Genomic DNA, 22,434 nt, shown 5'->3' with positions numbered 1-22,434 from the left:
AAAAAATCGAGTAAACTTGCAGAATACAAAATCAATTTACAAAAATCAGTAGCATTTTTATACATCAATAACAAGACTGCTGAGAAAGAAAGCATGAAAGGAATCCCATTTATGATAATTACCAAAAAATAAAATACATAGGGACAAATTTAGCCAAGAAAGTAAAAACATCTACCATGAAAATTATAAAACTCTGATGAAAGAACTTGAAGGATACATACAAATAAAGAATAGGAAGGACTTACCATGTTCATGGTTTAAAGAATATTGTTAAATTGTTCATATATCCCAAAGCAATTTACAGTCAATGCAATACAAAATACTAATGACATTTTTCACAGAACTAGAAGGGACAATCCTAAAATTTATATGGAAGCACAAAAGACTTCTAATAGCCAAAACAATCTCTCTTTTTTTTTGGTACTGGGGATTGAACTCAGGGGTATTCAACCACTAAGCCACATTCCCATCCTATTTTGTATTTTATTTATTTATGTATTTATTTTAAACATTTACTTTTTAGTTGTAGTTGAACACAATATCTTTGTTTTATTTATTTATTTTTATGTGGTGCTGAGGATTGAACCCAGGGCCTTGCATGTGCTAGGTGAGCACTCTACCACTGAGCGACAATCCCAGCCCCATATTTTGTATTTTATTTAGAGACAGGGTCTCAATGAGTTGCTTAGTACCTTGCTTTTGCTGAGGCTGGCTTTAAACTCGTGATTCTCCTGCCTCAGCCTCCTGAGCCACTGGGACTACATGCGTGCACCACCACACCCAGCTGCCAAAGCAATCTTGAGCAAAAAGAAAGTAAAGGCATAACACTTGACACATACTTGACTTCAAAATATACTACAAAAGTACAGTAACTAAAATAGCACAATACTGGCATAAAAGTGGACACACATACCAATGAATAAGTGAGTGCCCCGAAACATCCCTACACATCTATAGCCAACTAATTTTAAACAAGGGTGCTAAGAACAAACATTGGAAAAAGGAGAGTCTTTTTCATTCCTAGTACTGGGAAAATTAGGAATCCATTTACAGAAGAATGAAACTAGAATCTGTCCTTTTATCACCTACAAAAACAGATCCAAGATGGATCAAAGACCTAAACTGAAACTTCTAGAAGAAAACATAGGGGAAACATAGCAGTGCATTAGAATAGGTCCGGATTTTTTTTTTTTTTTGACAAAATCTCAAATGTATAGGAAACAAAAGCAAAAATAGACAAATAGAATTTCATCAAACTAAAAAGCTTCTGCAGCAAAGGAAAAATTATCAGAGTGAAGATACATTCTAAAGAATGGGAGAAAATATCTGAAAACTATACATCTGACAAAGGGTTAATATCAAAATATTAAGGAACTCAAAAGGGAATGACTCAGTTTTTTAAGTGGGCAACAGATCTAAATAAACATTTCCCCAAAGAAGATGACATATGGATGGCCAAGATGTGTATGAAAAAATAATCAACATCATCAATCATTAGGAAATGCAAATCAAAACCAGTGAATTATCACCTCAGTCCACTAAGAACAGCTATTATCAAAAGATAGCAAGTGGTGGCGAGAATATGGGAAAAAGGGAACTCTTGCAAACTGTTGATTAGAATGTAAATTAGTGCAGCCACCATGGAAAACAGTATTGAGGTTCCTAAAAGCTTAAAAATAGAATATGTGTGTGTTTGTGTGTGTGTGTGTATACCTCCCATAGATTTCACACCTGGGTGCATATTCAAAGGAAATGAAATCAGTATTTTGAAAAGACATCTGCATTCCTATGTTTACTGCAGCACTATTCATAATAGCCAAGATATGGAATCAACCTAAATGTGCATCAACTGATGAATGTGGTATGTATACTCAATAGGATACTAATCAGCCATAAAAAGAATGAAATCCTATTATTTGTAACAACATGGATGAACTAGAATATATTACGTTAAGTGAAATAAGACATGCACAAAAAGATTAGTACTGTATGATCTCACTCATACTTGGAATCTAGAAAAGTTTATTTTGGCCACACATGGGAGAAAGAAAAGCACAAAGAAATAATCTGTTGGATGCAGCAATGAAGAAATGGTTGGAGAAATAGAACTGGACACCAGTCTGTAGTGGGTTTGACTGGGGAAGGTGAAGAAATGATGTTAGACCATTATTTTAAGACCTCTAAGTATTGCCAGGTGCATGCCTATAATTCCAGTGGGTTGGGAGACTGAAGCAGGAAGATTGCAGGTTCAAAGTCAGCCTCAGCAAATTAGTGAGGCCATAAGCAACTTAAGAAGATCCTGTCTCAAAATAAAATAAAAGGGCTAAGGATGTGGCTCAGTGGAAAAGCAGCTCCACCTGGTACCAAAAAAAAAAAAAAAAAAAAAAAATTGATCTCATAAAATTTGAAAGTAAAATGCTGGGAACAAGAGGTTGGGGAAAGTGGGGATTGGGTGAGGTTGATCAATGGGTACTAAGTAACAAGAAGCTCTGGGGTACTATTGCACAGTATCATGACTAGAGATAACAATATTGAATGTTTTTACTATGAAGAAATTACAGATATTTGAGGAGACAAATATGTTTAACCTTATTTAAGGATTACATAATGTATACATGTATCAAAACATCACATGGTACTCTCTTAGAATGTAAATTAGTGCAGCCACCATGGAAAACAGTATTGAAAACATATATATGTTTTCCACCATGGAAAACATATATATATATATATATATATATATATATATATGTAATTTTTTTTGCAGTGTTCAGAATTGAACCTAGGGCCTTATGCATTCTAGTCAAGCACTGTACCCCTAAATTACACCCCTATCCTTTCTTATTTATTTATTTTTTTGAGAAATAGGGTCTCACTAAGTTGCCCACACTAGTCTCAAATTCCAGACTCAAGCAATCCTCCTGCCTCAGCCTCCCAAGTAGCAGGGACTAAAGGCATATGCTATCAAAGCCAACTAATAAGTATAATTATCATGTGCTTATGTATCACTTTATTTTTTTTTTTTTAAATACGGCACATTACTAGTAAAACTGGTGACATTTGTATAGCCATTTGAAACTATGGATTAGATAACAATATTGTATGAAAAAAGGACATTCTGGTTATGTAAAAGAATGTCCTTTTTCTTTAGTGAATACATAAGGAAATACCTACTGAAGGGGCATCATGTATGCAATTTCTCTCAAATTGTTAAAAAAATATTTACACATATAAAAAGAAAAATAATGTATTTTGGTACTATAATTACAACTTTTCTGTAAGTCTGAAATTATTTCAAAACAGAAATGTTAAAGAATAGTAAGAGTAAAAACAAAAAGAATCAAAACAGTAAGGACAATTGAAAAACAGGAAAAAAAAACAGATAAGAAAAAAACCCCAATCAATCTAACACGTGTCAGGAAAGAGGAAAAAGAAAACATGGTAAACACACAGCAAAAAAAGATGATAGCAGAAATATATCACACAATAATAATAAAATGAATACATTACACTCACCTATTAATAGATGTTCTGATTGTTTAAAACCAAATAACTCAAGATCTTGCTATATTTTATAAGAGACATACCTGAAATAAAACAACTGAGGAAGGTTGAAATTAAGGGAATAGAAAAAGTTATAACAGGCAAACAAATGCTAATCAGAAGAACAGGCAGTGGCAGAGAGTAGTGCCTATCCCAAATGTCCATTCTTGCCTTCCTCCTGGTAACAGAATGCCGATTTTTATTCAAGATAGACCTACCTGAAGTAAAAGACCAGATTTTACAGCCTCTCTGGTAGCTTAAGTATGGCCACTTGACTAAATTCTGCCAATGAGATGAAAGTGAAATTGTTTTCTGGGACTTCTGGCAAGGTCACTTATTGGAAATTAGCTGAGCTGGGATGTGTCCCTTTTTGTCTTCCTACCTTTCCTCTTCCTTCTGGCCCTCAATGGAGATGTGCTGGCTGGAGCTCCAGAAGTCTTGTGGACCATGAGGGGACCTTAGGATGGAAACCATATACCAAGATGGTGAAGCAGAAAAGAGGAGCCTGGGTCTCTGATGACATCACAGAGAGATATCTATCTCCAAACTACTTCTACTCAAAAAAAAAAAAAAAAAAAAAAAAAAAGAAAGAAAGAAAGAAAAGAAAAAAATCATTCTTTTTAAACCTAGTCCTTACAGGGATAATAATAATATTCTTTAGAGAGAAAGAATCCAAGGTATAAATAAATATATAGGACAAAGAGGGATTTTCATATTGTAAGAAGAAAAACCAGCAGAAAGATATAATAGTTATGACTTTTATATGCTCTTTAAAAAAAAAAGACACAGAGAGACAGGGTCTTGTTAAATTGCAGAAATTGGACTGGAACTTGCCATTGTCCTGTCTCAGGCTCCCAAACAACTGGCCATTATGTACGCTTTATGCACTAATAAAATACCTCCAAAAGATATAATGCTAATCCTGAGTAAAATATGAAAAAAGTGGACAAATCTAGGTGTGATGGGAGGTTTATATATCTATAAGCAAAACCAAAACTAATGAAGAGGGCTACAAGGATGGGTGTAACACAATTTAAGCTTATTCTAACATGGATATGAAGAACTTGTTTCCAAGAGAAAATACACATATTTTCAACCTATATGAAAAAGCCATGGGCTGGGGTTGTACCTCAGTGGTGGAGCACTTGCCTTACACGCATGAGAGAGACCCTGGGTTCGTTCCCCAACACCACATAAAAATAAACAAATAAAGCCATAAAAATTGTTTTAAGTCAGAGGTAAGCAAAAGTTTAAGTTAAAGACCAGTGATTACTTTAAGCTGTGTGAGCCACACAATCTCTATCTCAACACTCAGCTCTGCAAATGCAGCTGAAAAGTAGGCCCCAGGTTTATCTGCTCAACAGACTATTGTTTGTGAACCTTTGTTCCAGACAACAAGGGGAAAATTACATAAACACAAACACATACTTTATTAAGCTGACATCACAGGGGCCACAGTTACCATAATATAGTGTTTAACTCCCAATCTACACACCTAACAATCTAAAAATTGCACTTCTAAACAATTCTTGGGTTGAAGACAATAAAAACAAAAGAACTTAGAATAACAATAAAAAATACAACAACAATAAAACACAAAAAAATAAAAAAGGGGAAAAAAGAAATTGATGCACCACATACAAAGATGTTGTATCCACCGAGAACTGAAAAATAAATATTAAATTCTCTCTCTCTCTCTCTTTAAAAAAAAAAAGAAAAGAAAAAGCAAAGAAAACCTAAAGCTGATCATTTAAAGATAGTAAAAAAGATAAGTCTGTGGTAATAAAATGGAAAAAAAAAGAAAACACAAATAAATAGTAGTAGCAATGGAAAAGAGGACATACAAAGAGACCACACAATTATTCATTCATTCAATAAGAATATTTACTGAGTGGCTACTATGTGGCAGGCTCTACACAAGGTACTGTGTGTATAGACAAGTTCCTCACAGTCATGAGACAATAACCTAATGGGGAGAGGAGAGGTAATAAATAGTAGATGAATAAGTAATTTAAATGAATGCTAGGTGCTACAAAGAAAACAAAATAGATTTTAAAAAATGATATAGATTTTCATATCAAAACAATTAAAAACTTAGATGAAATGGATAATTGACTCAATAAAGAGTAGAAAATATACGGGCTGGGGATGTGGCTCAAGCAGTAGCGCGCTCGCCTGGCATGCGTGCGGCCCGGGTTCGATCCTCAGCACCACATACAAACAAAGATGTTGTGTCCGCCGAAAACTAACTAACTAAATAAATAAATATTAAAAAAAAGAGTAGAAAATATAAAGAAAATCACCAAAAAAAAAAAAAAAAAAAAGAACCAAAGAAGAAATCAAAATAAGGAAAATCAATTCCCCAGAAGGCACTGGACACAGGTGTTCTGGGTTTCATTTGTTTGTTTGTACTATTTTAATAAGCCTTTTATTATTAAATGTATGTGCTTGTATTATTTTGAATAATAGTAAAGATTTATTTAAGTGTAAAATATTTTAGAGAATAGTATTTTTTCTCCCAAATATTTTGTTATAATAAAATAAACATCACATACATTTTTAATTACATAATTTACCATTTTTAAGTGTACAATTAAAATGTTGTGCAACCATCACCATTATCCATTGCCATAATTCTTTTTATCTTATAAAACTGACACTCTAGGGATGGGCTAGGGCTCAGCAGTAGAGCACTTGCCTCACACGTGTGAGAACCTGGGTTTGATCCTCAGCACCACATGAAAATAAATAAAGAAAGAAAGATACATACATACATACATAGATATTGTGTCCCTTTACAAGTAAAAAAAATTTAAAAAACATTGACACTTTAGGGCTGGGGATACAGCTCAGTTGGTAGAGTGCTTGCCTTGCATGCACAATGCTCTGGGTTCAATCCCCAGCACCACCAAAAAACAAACAAAAGTGACATTCTATATCCATAAACACTAATACCCTATTCCCTCCTCTCCTGAGCCCCTGGCAAGTGTCATTCTATTGTCTGTCTCTTGGAACTGGACCTCATAATAAGTACCTCATATAAGAAATCATACAACATTTGTCTTTCTATGGCTACCTTATTTCACTTATCATAATGTCCTTAAAGTTCATTTATGTTGTAGCACATGGCAGAATTTTCTTACTTTTTAAGGTTGAATAATATTCCATTATATATATATATATATATATATATATATATATATATAATATTTTACTTATTCATTCACCTGTCTATGGGACACTTGGGTTGTTTCCATGTTTTAGCTGTGAATAATGATGCTATGAACTTGGGTGTACAGATATCTTTTAGACATCTTACTTTCAGTTCTTTTGTGTACATATCCAGAAGTAGAATGGCTGCTCCATATTGTAATTTCATTCTTAATTTTCTGATGAACCACCATTCCCACCAACAGTGCACAAGGGTGCAAATTTCTCCACATTCTTGCCAACACTTATTATTTTCCATTTTTTATAGTATAGTAATCATCCTTATGGTTTTAGAGTGGTATATCATTGTGTTTTGCTTTGTATTTTCCTAATGATTAGTGATGTTTACATCTTTTCATGGGCATACTGGTCATTGCCTATTTTCAATGGAGAACTGGGTTTCCCCTACCCCAGGATTTTTAGGGTATGATTATCTATTGGTTAATCCTGTTCACAATTATGTGAATTAGGATCAGATCCATGCATTGCTCAAATTTGAGCCTAGATATTCATAAACAAGTTTATGGAGTTGCTTTATCAACATCATCATCATTAGCAACAACAGTACAGAAGAGTTCTTTTAAGTAATAATTATAATAAAAGTAATGAACTGTGAGGAAAAATGACAGCAGTTATTAATAGTTGTGTCTTAAAATAAGATATCTAAGTCTACCATTTAGTGATACCTGAATAAAACATCTTGCTCCCAACCCTTTCCCCCTAAAGTAAAGCTTCCTGAGCTTTTTGTTGCCTTGTTCTTCAATATGGATGGATAAGCTACTTGGGAGACCTAGGCAGGAGGACAGCAATTTTGAAGGCAGCCTGGGCAACTTAGATCAAAATAAAAACAGCTGGGAACAGAGCTCACTGATAGAGTGTCTTCAGTACTGGGGGAAAAAAGACAAGAAAGTTGTTTAAATACCCAAATTCTGGGAAATTAAGAACATAAAATTTACAAAAAAAAAAAAAAAAATGAAGGCTATAGGTGCAGTGGCATACACCTATAGTCCTAGAACCGGGAAGGCTGAGGCAAGAGGATTCCTTATATACAGTTTGAGACTAGCCAGGGTAAATACAGTGAGACCCAGTCTCAAAAAACAAAACAAAACAATCAATGAAGGAATTAGAAAATAAGAGTCAAGAAAATACCCAAGAAACTGGAAGAAAAGAGATAGAAAATAAGTGAAAAGTATTACTAAGGTCAATCTAGGATCTTTAATATTTGAATGATCAGAGTAGTAGAAAGAGAAAGGGAAAATGGGGAGGAATTTGAAAAAAAAAGGATGTGATAGACCTGTTGTATAGCTTATAAGGAAGAGGGACAGAGCTGAAAGAGAGGAATTGGAGATGTATCTCTTACTAAGACTGCAAGTCCACAAAAGAAAAGTATATTGAACAAGTTAAGCAGAACACTGACCTTAACTTCTACCCTGATTCTCACAACCAGCACAAGACCAGGAGGCTTCCTTTCCCTACAGCATAGATCACTTAAATCAACGCCCCAATGCTTCAGATGTCATATAAGAGTCAAATGCAGAAGTAATTGAAGCAATGAGAAATTCCTCTCCTCAAAGACTGATTTAAACTTGAAGAAACTGTTTGAATTAGGGAACTAAACTGAGTTATAACTAAGAATTTTTCCTATGAACTGGGTAGATTGTAGATTAAAAGAAAATGTCATAATATCAAGAATCTGGAATTCAGGAAGGTGATAAAAGCAGAAAAATAAGGGGAAAAAGTCATTTGAAATAAAAACAAAAGGCTGTAAAAGAAAGGAAGTGGAATCATAGTACACTACTTTACACTGCTTAATTGTACAGAGAATAATATTCACACCATCATAATATAAACACTTGACTTCCCACCCTTACAGTTAATCAATAGACAAAACAATTATGGTTATAATACAGTGCACAGGTATTTGCCACTGGGAATATGAAGACTTATAGTTCAAAGCCAGCCTCAGCAAAAGCGAGGCACTAAGCCACTCAGTGAGACTCTGTCTCTAAATAAAATACAAAATAGGGCTGGGGATGGGGCTCAGTGGTCCAGTGCCCATGAGTTCAATCCCCAATACCAAAAAAAAAAAAAAAAAAAAAAGGCAAACTTAAGATTAGAAAACTAACCAACGGAATGGAGATGGGGTAGTGCAAGTGAGCTAAATCTTCATTCGTGAGATCAAGTTAAAAAGATGATGATGATGATAAATATTATCTTAATAATAATAAATACTATCCAAATTTTGTAAATCAAAAAAGAGTTTAAGGGCTGGGGTTGTAGCTTGGTGATAGAATGCTCAGCACCACATAAAAAGAAATACATAAAAATATTGTGTCCATCTACAACTAAGAAAAAAGTTTTTAAAAAAGAGTTTAAGTATACTGTTTAGAGATAACAAAGATAATATCAGAAGACCCGAAAACAAAATTAGAGACAGTGATCCTTTTGAGGAGTGAGGCTATTTATTATAAGCCATTCTATACCACCTAATATTTTTATGCATGTAATATATTCATTTGCTGATATTTTAAAAAAATTAATGTTTCTTGATTAGATAACTATTATGGTTTAAATATGAATTATCCCCTCTAAGCTCATGTGTGAAATAATGCAAGAATTATTAGAGGTGAAATGATTAAGTGAGGTACAAGCTAACCAGTGGATTAATCCATAGATTGAATAACTGGGCAGTAACTATAGGTAGGTAGGGTGTGGCTGGAGGTGGTAGGTCAATGAGGGTGTACATTTGAGGTTTATAGTATGTCCCTGGAGAGTGAAGCTTTCTCAGCTTTCTGTTTGCCATGTCCTGAGCTGCTTTCCTCCTCTATGCTCTTTCACCATGATGTTCTGACTCACCTGGGGCCCAGAGGTATGGAATTGACCAACCATGGATGGATCTCTGAAACCACAAGCCCCAAATGAACCTTTTCTCCTTTATATTGTTTTTGTCAGATCTTTTGGTCATAGTGGTGAACAAGCTAAGATAACACTTATGTATGGTTCCATATTCCAAACCTATGAAAAGTATATAATGAATTCTCCACTCTCTCTACTCCCTCATACCCACTTCCCCTCTACTGAAGTGACTGATGTATTTATAAGCAAATATATGGGTATGTTCATGCATCTATTTCTCTTCTACCTTTTTGCAAATAGTAGCCTACTATACACACTTTTCTTATATCATGCCTTTTTCATTTAACATTATTTCTTAGAGATTTCTGTATTCCAAATAAGATTTATCATAGTTGTTTTATATGGATAAATCATAATTCATTTAATTAGTTCTCTACTGATAAACATCTAAGCTTTCCCCCAACTCTTTGTTACTTCAAACAATGCTATAATCAATTGATATGTACTACAAGAAAAAAAATTTAAGATAATCTGCTTACATCTCCCAAATAGACAATACACTTGTTTTTTGCCTCTGTATCTTCGGTGTCTGTCATAGTGCTTGGCATATACCAAGTATTCAATTAAGATTTGCTAATTTAAATTGAGTTAAATTATAATGAGGAAATTAAGTTATGTAAACATTTAAGTGAGATAACTGTAAATCTGAAATCAAGTTAATGGGATAGCAAAGTCAAGAATCTATAAAAATCAGTATCACTTTGCATACTCAGTCTTCCTCTTATTAGCTTCCTATATACTCAATATCCAATCTGCTAAAGAGCTTCTAATTCCTCATAAAACCATTAGCAAATATAACTAGAAACAGAGTTGTTAATGATTACCACTGAGAGAAATAAAATGAAATGAAACAATCAATTCCCTGAATGAGAAATTAACCCATCATTATATACACATGTCTCTGTCATACTTACTCTGAGCTCTTTTGGGCCTGTATGGATTGGAAGCAAGTGTAGAGTACCCGACCAGTCTGTTTATTAGAAAAAAAAAAAAAAAAGTCACAGAAAGAAGGACTGATCATTTTTATGTACTGAGAATTTCATAGCAATTTAGTTACTCTAACCTAAAACCCAAAGGTCCTTCTGGAAGTAGAAGACTAACACAGATTCTGAAGATGGAATATGCCATAAATGAATTCCTTTAAGAGGGAACATATACTTTGTCAACATAAAATGGTCACAACCAAACATCTGCTCATGTGATACAACTGCTAATAAATATGAAATCCGAAAAAAGTAAGAATCAGAACAAATTATTATGTTGGAAGCTGACAAACTCATTCAATAAATACTTATGATAACAATGTAGAAAGCATTTCAAATGAAGTAAAAAGTTCTAGATATTGAACTTTAATGTTCTGGAAAAGAGTGATTTCATGGAAAATATTCATTATTAACACTGATTCTGAGAATGTAACTAATCTCACCACTTTTTATTATCTCCACTTCTACCAACATGATCAAAGCCCCATCATCTCTTGACTATCTGGTTTCACTGATGCCATGGATTTCATACCCTCCATCCCCATTTAGTCAGTTATCAATACAATAGCCAGAGAGATCCTATTAAAACATAAAGTCGCCCTCTAGTGGTTTCCCAAATGAGAGTCAAATAAAAGGTCTTACAAGATCTGGCCCAATTGTCTTTCAGACCTTATAATAACCAACTGTATTATCATATAAACCCAGATACTCCCAAGATGAAAAGAGGCTAATAGGAGACTGGGGTAATAGTGTAAAACTAAGACTCTCTGACGTACACTTGGATGTACATTTGTGATTTTCTTCACTTTGCTCCAGCCATATCAACTTCCTCAATGTTCCCTGAACATGCCAAACTCACCTTAGGGTCTTTGCACTGGCTATTTCCTCTGCCTGGAATGCTCTTCCCCCAAGAAATCCACAAGACTTGCTCCCTCACCTTCTTTGGGTCCTGACTCAATAACTTTTTTCATTGAAAATTTCCCTGGCCATCCTATTATAATTACAAAGAGATTTTTTCTCTACTCTATGTAGAAACACACACACACACACACACACACACACACACACACCTTTGTGTTTTTATCCTCTATGAAACAGGAAAAAATAAGTCCTACAAAACCTTGATCCATCATCTGGTACATGGCTTGAGTGCGAACATCTGAAAAATAAAATTCTGTCAATAAATTGTATTTCACAGACTCCATTTAAAGATAATAGTGGTACGAAATTCTCCCAGGATTCAGATTCTATAGTGAGTACAGGGATATATACTAAGTATACTATGATTGTCCAAGTATAAATGTATTTGCTGGGTTAAGGAAATACCATGAAAAGTATGCTATTAAGTAATAAAACATTAATAACTCTAGGTTGCCTATTCTAAGAATAGTCCTGCTATTAAATGTATCATAAAAAATATTAAAACTTTCAGTTAAACCCTTGCCAAACTTGATAACTTCCTCCATAGGGATTCAAACAGAAAGGCTTTAGAAGGAGACAAAAATATTTCTTAGGGGAAAAAAGGGGTTTTGATGGATAGCTTCTATGTCAGTGAATATATTAGAATTGCTACTAAATACAGGAAATGTGGAACTACTATAGAACTACTTCTTTGAAGAAATTATCATAGAAGTGATTGCAGGGTCTGGAGTTGTAGCTCAGTGGTAAAGTGCTTGCCTAGCATATGTGGGACACTGGGTTCGATCCTCAGCACCACATAAAAATAAATAAGTAAAATAAAGGTATTGTGTCCGTGTACAACTAAAAATAAAAAATGTTATTGTAGTATAATTGAATCAAACATTCCAGAAAGTAGAAACAATACCCCACTATTTAAAATTTACACAATTTTTGAAAAGATAAGGACTAGTTAAAAGATTAAATATCCAAAACTAAAGAGAAGCTAACTTGAAAAGCTGAAATCTTGAGACCATTGTGCAAAAAGGATACAAAAAAGATCAGGTATGATGACAAAATACTACAGAGCAAAACTGGGTCTTGTAACTTATGCTGTCTTACTTTGGCAATCTATTTGGCCAACAATTTTAGTATTTTCACCATTTTGATCTGTCTTAGGACTTTTCAATGTATTCCCAAGTAATGATCAAGAATAAACAGCACCCAAGAGTGAAAATGAAGTAAATATTTGCTGAAACTATTGCTGAAAATGTAACGTTGTGTAAATCATCTCTGTATCGCTATATGACCTGAGTAAAATTCTTAATATCTTTAAGCTTACATCCTCATGAATTAAATGATAATAAATAGTATCCCTTCTCTCACAGGGTTTTGTATTTTTAAAATTGCAAGACTTTTTATTTTTAGTACAATGCCTAGTCTATCAAAGGTATTTCCTGGGCATTAATTCCATTTCATTTTATACATGACCATGGAAAATTGCTTTTTCTCTCCTTACCTCCCCCTTTTTTTGGTCAATTATTTCCTAATCTCTAGAAAGAAGCAGAATACTGTTTGACTGTCCCTATCATGTTACTCACATTGCTTTTGTCAAGGTAACCAATAATCTATTCTTGGTCCTCAATTTACCTGGTATCTCAGCTGATCACTCCCTCCTCAGTTTTCATTCTTTCTACCTGTTCTCTTAATGTCTTGCTTGATCTTTTCCAATCTGTTTTGCTGGATTCTTCTTATCTTTCCACTCAAAATATTGTCATGGCTCACTTTTCTGTCCTTGAATCTATGCGCCCTCACTCACTGAGGAATTTCATCTAGTTCCATGGCCTTACCTTTTTAATCTCTTTAATCATCTACGTGACACTTTAACTTGGTTGTCTTAAAACAATGCTACTCAAATTTCTGAACTATTTGTTACCTATTCCCAAGGAGCTAAGGAACTTCAACTATAGAGTACAATTAATGTACTGCTTTCTTCAGTGAGAAAGCCTTCTTTTTTTAAAATTTTTTTTTAGTTGTAGATGGACATAATATCTTTATTTTTGTTTATTTATTTTTATGTGGTGCTGAGGATCGAACCCAGAGCCTCATGTATACAAGGCAAGTGCTCTACCACTGAGCTACAGCCTGAGAAAGCCTTCTTAAAGAAAAAAAAAAACTGAACTAAACAATGTGCTTAGTGATATAGATGATACAGGTTCTAACCTCAGTTCTGCCACTTACTTAACCCACCAAGTAGTTTTTCTACTTCTTTCTAGAGTGTCAGAAAAAGACAAAAATCAATCATGATTTGCAAAAAAAAAAAAAAGGTTGGTAAAAAGAGAAAAAGCAATTTAGTTACATTATACTAATTAGAGGAGTGAGAATATAGTCCCAACAGCTAAACTTGATTATGTATAAACAGAGATTGTAAAAATCAATTTTGCTAAATTAACACTTTACACCTGTGAGCCTTCAGAATGGGCATGTACTAGATAGCAATCAGCAATTTCAGTTACATTACTTTTGATACCAGCTCATTGTTGGGCCTTATTCTTGATTTCCTGAATAGAAATAAAAATTGAATACTGAAAATTTCCCTCTCACTAATAAAAATAATATGACATGAACCATTACTTTTTAAAACATGGAAAATAAATCAAAATAATGACATCTATTTAAGGACAGTCAATTTGTGATTTAAAAGAGCCATGGTTTATGTAATGAAGGAAAAATGATATTCATTTCTGAAGATAATAAATGCTACAACCCCATAATACTCACCAACATGTGAAGGCCAGACAGTTATATGAGGATGGGAATGATACCAGCCCACAACTCTCATGGGGCGACCTGTTAATTCAGCCAATCTGTGTGTTTGTCAAGGTATTTTCAAAAGGTGGAAACTAAGGGCTCAGAAAGCATCCTAAAATTTAAAGTGAAGCCATTACAATTTATGTGCAACAGAAGAATGAAATAAGGTTGATGTAAATCCTCCTAATCCGATTTAGCTGATGTTTGGTCACTCAAATCCTTACCACTGTTATCTGAAAAGAAGCTTATTTAAATCCTCAGATGTCACTTACATTATCAGCTTGAATCTTCTGTCCTGTCTCTCTAGTTCTGGTTTACTTCCATCTTTTTACTAATTTTTTAAAAAAATAAATGACAGCAGAATGCATTAGAATTCTTATTACATGTATACAGCACAATTTTTCATATCTCTGGTTGTATGTAAAGTATGTTGACACCAATTCGTGTCTTCCATTTTTTAAAAAAGAAACACAAAGGTTGTTTGTTTTTGGAGCTGGGGATGGAACCCAACCCAGGGCCTCATTCATGCTAGACAAGCACTTCAGTACTCTACCCCTCAGCCTAACAATTTGTTTTATTCATTGGATTTCTCTTTGGCAGGTTGTTAATGTTTTTGTTGTTGTTTGTGGTGGTGGTGTTGAACTCAGGGGCACTCAATCACTGAGCTATATCCCCAGCCCTATTTTATTTAGAGACAGGGTATCGGTGAGTTGCTTAGCACCTTGCCCTTGCTGAGGTTGGCTCTGAACTTGAGATCCTCTTGACTCAGCCTCCTGAACCACTGGGATTTTATAGGCATGTGCCACTTGCCCAGCTAGGTTGTTAATGTGAACAGCAGCAAATATAGTGAATCCAGAGATCAAAGAGCAAAAACCCCAGTTAAGTCTCCCTACTTGTTTAGAAACATCCCCCTAAAAGAATATCTTCCTCTTTTGTTGTAAAAATAAGTTTCCAATAACTATCTTAAGTTCAAACATGAGAATATTACTCAAAAATTTTTCAAGACTACTACTGCTGTACTATAAGATGTTGATTAATTTTTCTACAAATTATACTAAAACACAATAATCCTATTCATACAACTAAACCTGAGAACAATATTTTAAATGCATTTTTAAATGTTCCAATGCCAAGAGAAATTACTTAACTACTCTTAGCCTGTTTCTTCTGTTGTACACTGTGCAGAAACATGCTTTTACACAACAGTGGAAATATTTAGCATGGGACTTGGCTCCTAGAAAATACTTAATAAATGGTGATTATAATGTTAAAGTGGAGCAATGTATCTACCTATCACCCAATTTTGGAAATGGGCTCATTTCAGTTTGAAAGTAAAATATGTGTTTCCAATAATAAACATCTTTTTTACACAATTATGTCCTTGGAATTTTTACTTTCTCAAGTTTGCCTTTGTTTTTTGAATACCAATGAGTAGATTTTCTGCTTCAAGCCAAGCCAGATACAAAGACACTGGACAACATATATGAACCAACAATTTTCAAGACAATGATCACCATGCAAAGAAGGCCAACAGATGAGAAATGAATAGGGTGAGCCCTTGAGAAGACATCCAGGCCACAGAATAGGAGGGAATTTAAAGTGGAGCTGAGTGGACCATCCAGAGTTTAGGAGATGAGCCACAGAGTCTAGACAGGTGGAGCTTTCCAGGGCAGAGGACCAGAGCGAAGGGAACTGCAGAGGGAGAGAACCCTACATCCCCAGTGTGTCCCATTCGAGTATTCAGCAGACCACAGGGGAGCACAAGCACGTGAGGAAACTACCTGAGGCCTGGGAAAGGCTCTGCCCCTCAAGAGGATGCAAGTAACTGCACAGCACTCAGGGAGGAAAGAGATCAGCAGCTTTCCCCACCCACCAGGTGGGGAAGGTCACATTGACAGGGAGGCATCAGGCAGGGCACTCATGAGGGCCGTGCCCTGTCAGCACAGAAATATGTCTCCTACACTGAGCTGCCCTGGTCTCATGTCCTTCATCCTCAAAGCAAGACCCAGAAGGATCAAACCTTTTCCAAGTCACTCTAACAGCATCCCAGCACACAGCTCAGGGCTCTGTCTAGGAATACAGAAATACCCAGCGGTCCAGGAAGAAGGTGGAACGGGATACAAAGCAGCAGGAAAATGCAACTCATAGAGAGGACAGAGACAAAAGATTAGTGGTTGCTAGGGGATAGGGCTGGTAAGCAAAAAGAACATGGGTTTGTCTGTAAAGGCAGCATGAAGGGGATCTTCATAGTGATGTAAGAATTTTGTATCTTGACTGCTGTAGTGATTACATGTATCTACACATGTGACAAAATAGCATACAATTATATACATTCTATCCATGTAAATGCCCTGGTTTATTATACCACAATTGTGTAAAATATAACCTTCGGGGGAAACCAGATTAATGTTACAGAGAACTTTTTTTTAAAATGTATTTTTTTAGTTGTTGATAGACTTTTCATTTTATTTATTTCTATGTGGTGCTGAGAATCGAACCCAGTGCCTCATGTATGCCAGGCAAGTGTGCTACCACTGAGGCACACCACCAACCCACACAGAGAACTTTCACTAACTTCTCATGAATCCATAATTATTTCAAAAGAAAGAATTAAAAAATCAAGATACAAAATATATACACTAGAGATTGATAAATTTGACTAAATAGAAATGCAATAACTTGGGGCTGGGATTGTGGCTCAGTGGTAGAGAACTCGCCTAGCACGTGCGAGGTCCTGGGTTTCTATCCTCAGCACCACATAAACATAAATAAATAAAATAAACATATTGTATCCAACTACAACTAAAAAAATAAATATAAAATAATGCAATAACTTAACTAGGGAAAACCCAAACATATACAATAAATAAACCGAGAAAAATCACTACCCTTATTGCAAAATGTTAATTTCCTTAATATATACAGTGCCTATAAGTCATTAAAAGAACATTATCAAGTGTTGAGGAGTGATATTAGCCAAACTATATTGTTATATTTTGTGCCTGTATGAATCTGTAACAACAAATCCCATTATTAAGTACAACTATAATGCACCGATAAAAATCTGGAAAGAGGAAAAAAGACCACATTAGCCCTATTAAAAAAAAAGAATATTATGAAATCAATAGAAAAAAGGCAAAGGAAGCAATCAGATAATTCAGATAAAAATACAAATGACTCTTAAATAAGCAAATTTTTGCTCATCATATTGATAACAATAAAAAATCATTGGTAATTTCTTTGGACAGCTACAGGATTTTGATTGGCAGTTAAACCTTTCTAGAAACAAGATTGCTATATTACAAATGCCATTTAAACTTTCATCTAGATATAAAAGAAAAAGTACAACTATATTTTTGTTGAAATGAGTAAACAAGAGCTGCAGTCATAAATCCCTTGGAAGCAGCTAATAAGGTAGTTCTGAAAGTTGAAATAACTGGAACTGGTATCAGATTTCATTGCTGTATCTGATACACAGAGTGAATATTGTGTACTCAGAAACCCTGGAACCAACGGCTATACCAATCTGGGAAAGCAGCAGTGTTGAGATTTAAAACATAAAAAATATATCAACATCCCTCTAGAACAGGAAATTACATGGTTGGCAGGAAATGCATAAAATGGAAGATGAGAAAGCTATAGTAGCAGTTTAACTTTTCATAATGATTTTGTCTCACATATTAAATATTTGTAGATAAAGTTTTATTGAAAGGGTTCACTTGATGACTACTTAAAGAATTATGTGAATAGCAAGGATGTGTATTATGGATATATAATTTTTGATATTTAAAAAAACATTCTAAAAGAATGTAAAAGCTGTATATGTAACTCAGGAAATTCCATCTTTTTCAAATTTTATATTATAACATAAAATTTCTTAAAGGAAATACTCTATTTGTGTAGACATTTTGAGTTATAAATTCTAGAAACTTAAACCTAGTACATTGGAAAAAGAAAATAACATTGTTACTTTTGCACTTCTATGTCTGATTGGGAGATTATGCTATAATAAAAAGAACAGATGCCTAGATACCATTGTATAGTGTATATATTTTTATTGAAATATCAGGTAGTACTATTGATATCTTTATTTTATTATAAATTCCTAATAAAGAATTTAACATGTTTGGATATTAACAGTTCATTGGAAACAAACCATTTTTAACTTCAATTAACTTTAAAAACAAGCATTTTGAACAAATAAAAAGTACCTTTAGGAATTGATCCTATAGATATGTACATGTTTATGAAATGCTGTCTGTACAAGGTTATTCATTGCTGCACTTTAAAACATGTTCATAAGGACAGGTGAAATAAGTGATGGCATCAGAATGAGGCACCTCTGTATATTGAATTGAACAAATCTGATGATACCCTGTTAGGTGAAAAAAAGATGGATACGGCATGTCATAAGCTATCACAAGTATTAAATATTTTTCTTTTTCAGAAAGAAAAATATACATATATATTTTAGTATATAGGAAAAATTGATAATCATTGTTATGTCTCCGGAGGGGCCAGTACCAAAAAAGAAAAGAGAGAGAGATAGAGATAGAGAGAGAGAGAGAGAGAGAGAGAGAGAGAGAGAGAGAGATAGATAGAGAGAGAGAGAGAGAGAGAGAGAAGAAATGGGATCATAGAAATTGGTGCTATTGCCTTGTTCTTTGTTTTTGTTTCTTTCCTTACTTACCTAGCCTTGTGCTGCTATTGAGCTAAAGGAAAGAGGGGCACAAAGGAAAGAAGGGAGAGTGGGGAATGTGGAGGAAGGTGAAGGGGAGTCCCCATATAATTAATTGTCATAATATTTGACCCTGGAATCTTTTGACATTTAGGAGCATAAATATATAATTCTTCCAATAAAAGCCACTCAAAAGGAAAAATAGAAATTCTAATTAACCCAACAATTGGATCTGAGGGGTAAATGTGAAAACTGGGGAATAGTTATCAGGAAGAAAATTTGTGAAACCACCTAAAGTAAGATGCCTGCAGAAACAAATCAATGTGGCACAGAAGCCCCAGAGATTCTTTTAGATCAATAAGGATATCTCTGCCTCTGTTGAGGCCGCAGATAGCTGCTCTGGAGAAATTTCTACTCGGTCCTTCCTCTTATCAGAACGTCGCAAGATGATGACAGAATGAATATGAACAATTCTGACGGTGTCAACCTAAAGGAAAACCCAGAGAAATCATTACTTCTGTCTCTGGCCAGTAACACTTCTCTCTCCAACCTCCTGTCAATTAGTTATAGGATTGCATTTTATTATGGTATCAGGTTAAAGATTTCCTTTCAGGAAGCTGACACTTTTCTCATGAAAAAATGAAATGTTTCAAATAAAGAAATCCTTCCTCGATATACATATTTCAGAAACAAAAATATAAAAGTTAGTATTTAGACAAACTTTGCATATCAAATGCTGACAGTTCTTTGAATTAATTCACATTTTCTTCTTAAAAAAATATTTATTTTTTAGTTTTAGTTGGACACAATACCTTTATTTTATTCATTTATTTTTATGTGGTGCTGAGGATCAAATCCAGGGCCCCCGCAAGTGTGAGGTGAGCGCTCTACTGCTGAGCCACAACCCAAGTCCCCTCACATTTTCTTTTTCTTTTTTTTAAATCTTTTTTTTATAGTTGTAGATGGACAGCCTTCCTTCCTTCCTTCCTTCCTTCCTTCCTTCCTTCCTTCCTTCCTTCCTTCCTTCCTTCCTTCCTTCCTTCTTTCTTTCTTTCTTTCTTTCTTTCTTTCTTCTTATGTGGTGCTAAGAATCAAACCCAGTGCCTCACATGTGCTAGGCAACTGCTCTCCCACTGAGCCACAACCTCAGCCCAATGCACATTTTCTTTAATAAATAAAAAGCTGTTCAACTGATAATTTGTTGGAAAGCAATTAAGAGTACCTCTGTAAAGCATCTCAAATATTTTAAGTTCTGGCATTATTCAGCTACTTGTAGTTCCCTATTTATGGTCCCATTTCATGCTTGTGTGCCTTTTCACACTTTCCCTTCTGTTTTTCAGCCTTTTTTTTACTTTGTGGACCTTTTAAATTCTTTTAAGTTTCCTGATAATCCTACTTAAAAAAAAAAAAAAAAGAATTGTGCCAGGCATGGTGGTACACACCTGTAATCCCAGCAGTTCTCGAGTCTGAGGCAGGAGTATCACAAGTTCAAAACAGCCTCAGCAAAAGTTAGGCACTAAGCAACTCAGTGAGACCCTGTCTCTAAATAAATAAAATACAAAATAGGGCTGGGGATGGGGCTCAGTGGTCGAGTGCCCCTGAGTTCAATCTGAGGTACCACCCCCCCAAAAAAATAATAAAATGAAAAAAAGAATTGTTTTTTACCACGTATGACTTCTTTTATAACACACATATGTACACATTATTATTATTATTATTAAATATTTATTCTTAAGTTTTAGGTGGACACAGTATCTTTATTTTACATTTATGTGGTGCTGAGGATTGAATCTGGTGTCTTGTGCATGTTAGGTGAGCACTCTACCACTGAGCCACAACCCCAGCCCCATTATTATTATTATTATTATTATTATTATTTTGTACCAAGGATTATATTTTGTACCAAGGATTAAACTCAGGGGCACTTGACCACTGAGCCACATCGCCACATCCCCAGCCCATTTTGTATTTTATCTAGAGGCAGGCTTCGAACTCACCATCCTCCTGCCTTAGCCTCCTGAGCTGCTGGTATTATAGGCGTGTACCACCATGCCCACCCCACAGTTATTATTTACCCAATTTCCTCCCTTACTAAAATGCAAGTTCCTTTAAGAGCAGGGACTTCATTTTATTTATTTTCTAACACTAGCAACTATTTATTGTGTCTAGCAACCACATTGTCCACAATAAATAAAACTAAAAGCAGGGATAAAAAGATTTATGACCTTTCAAGGAGCAATAAGACAAATAGCTGACTTTTGAAAGCTAAACAGAATGACATCTTATGAGAGCTACAAGAAAATATCTGCAAATCAAGAATCCTATACACAGAATAAAACCTTCAAAAATGAAGGAAAAATAAAGACATTTTCAGATGCACAATGGAGGGAATTCATTACCAGCACAGAATTCTTCAGGCAGAAAGAAAATCACAGAAATGAAGAAAGGAATGATGAACACCATAAAGAGTAAACATTTGGGTATATATAATATATACTAACTGTGTGAAACATTTATCACAATGTCACAAGAGGCTTAAATATTCATAAAATTAAAATGCATGATAGCAATAATCTAAAAGGCAGGAGGGTATACATGAAAATAAAATGTCCTAAGATTCTAGTACAGATGATCCTCAAATTACAATTGTTTTAACTTAGGACTTTTCAACTTGACTATGGTATAAAAGCAATAAGCATTCACTAGAAACTATACTTTGAATTTTCATCTTTTTCCAAGCTAGCAATATGTGATATTCTTTTGCAATGCTGGACAGCAGCAAGGAGCTGTAATTTGCAATCAGTGACACAAACAGGGGAAACAACAGGTATTCTACAGTGTACTATGTTGCTAAGCAATGATATTTGCTAGCTTAAGTGCATTAAATGTAATTTGGGCCTCAATATATTTTACTTACAATGGGTTTATTGGAACATAACCAAATTATAAGTCAAGAAGCATCTGTATTATTGATTTCAAAAAAAGATGCCAACACTAGCTAAAAAGATAAGACTTCTAAATTCATTAAGCTTAATATCTAATTTGAACAGTACAAATTTATACAAAATTCAAGATGAGGTCATGAACTCTTGGAAAAAATCATATTATTAAGATTTATAATATATTTTAGCAGTTGATGCCCAGGGTAAACCAATTCACACAAACAATCTCTCTCATCAGAGAAGGTTTCAGTGCCTAAAAGTAATGAGCAACATTTAATGCACATACAGAGGAAGGGTCCATAAAGGTTGGGGAAAGGAAAATGAGTAAAAGAAACAAATCAGTAACCCAGGAGAGTTCAGAGTTTCAGGGAGAAAGAGAAGTATCAAGAAATAATCTGTTGGATGCAGCAATGAGGAGATCGCTGGAGAGGTAGAATTGGACACCAGTCTGCAG

General features: G+C 34.5%; 1 protein-coding gene across 4 annotated transcripts in view; it reads right to left on the bottom strand.

Moving 5' to 3' along the window:
* Brcc3 (BRCA1/BRCA2-containing complex subunit 3) overlaps positions 1–22,434 on the bottom strand; it is a 39,205-nt gene that overhangs the window by 13,617 nt on the left and 3,154 nt on the right. For 2 of the 4 annotated variants that reach the window (XM_077793701.1, XM_077793702.1), the window contains exons 4-8: positions 19,406–19,525; positions 14,331–14,418; positions 11,723–11,811; positions 10,584–10,639; positions 3,926–4,000 (exon numbers count right to left, since the gene is read on the bottom strand). In XM_077793701.1, the coding sequence (XP_077649827.1) occupies positions 3,926–4,000; positions 10,584–10,639; positions 11,723–11,811; positions 14,331–14,418; positions 19,406–19,525 (428 nt within the window). The remainder of the gene's footprint in view (positions 1–3,925; positions 4,001–10,583; positions 10,640–11,722; positions 11,812–14,330; positions 14,419–19,405; positions 19,526–22,434) is intronic. The other 2 variants (XM_077793703.1, XM_077793704.1) reach the window with 1 other exon arrangement.

Source organism: Urocitellus parryii, chromosome X, assembly GCF_045843805.1.
Source record: "Urocitellus parryii isolate mUroPar1 chromosome X, mUroPar1.hap1, whole genome shotgun sequence".
NCBI classification, from domain to species: Eukaryota; Metazoa; Chordata; class Mammalia; order Rodentia; family Sciuridae; genus Urocitellus; species Urocitellus parryii.
The sequence above is the reverse complement of the archived record's forward strand: the minus strand, read 5'-3'. Positions and strand labels throughout refer to the sequence as shown.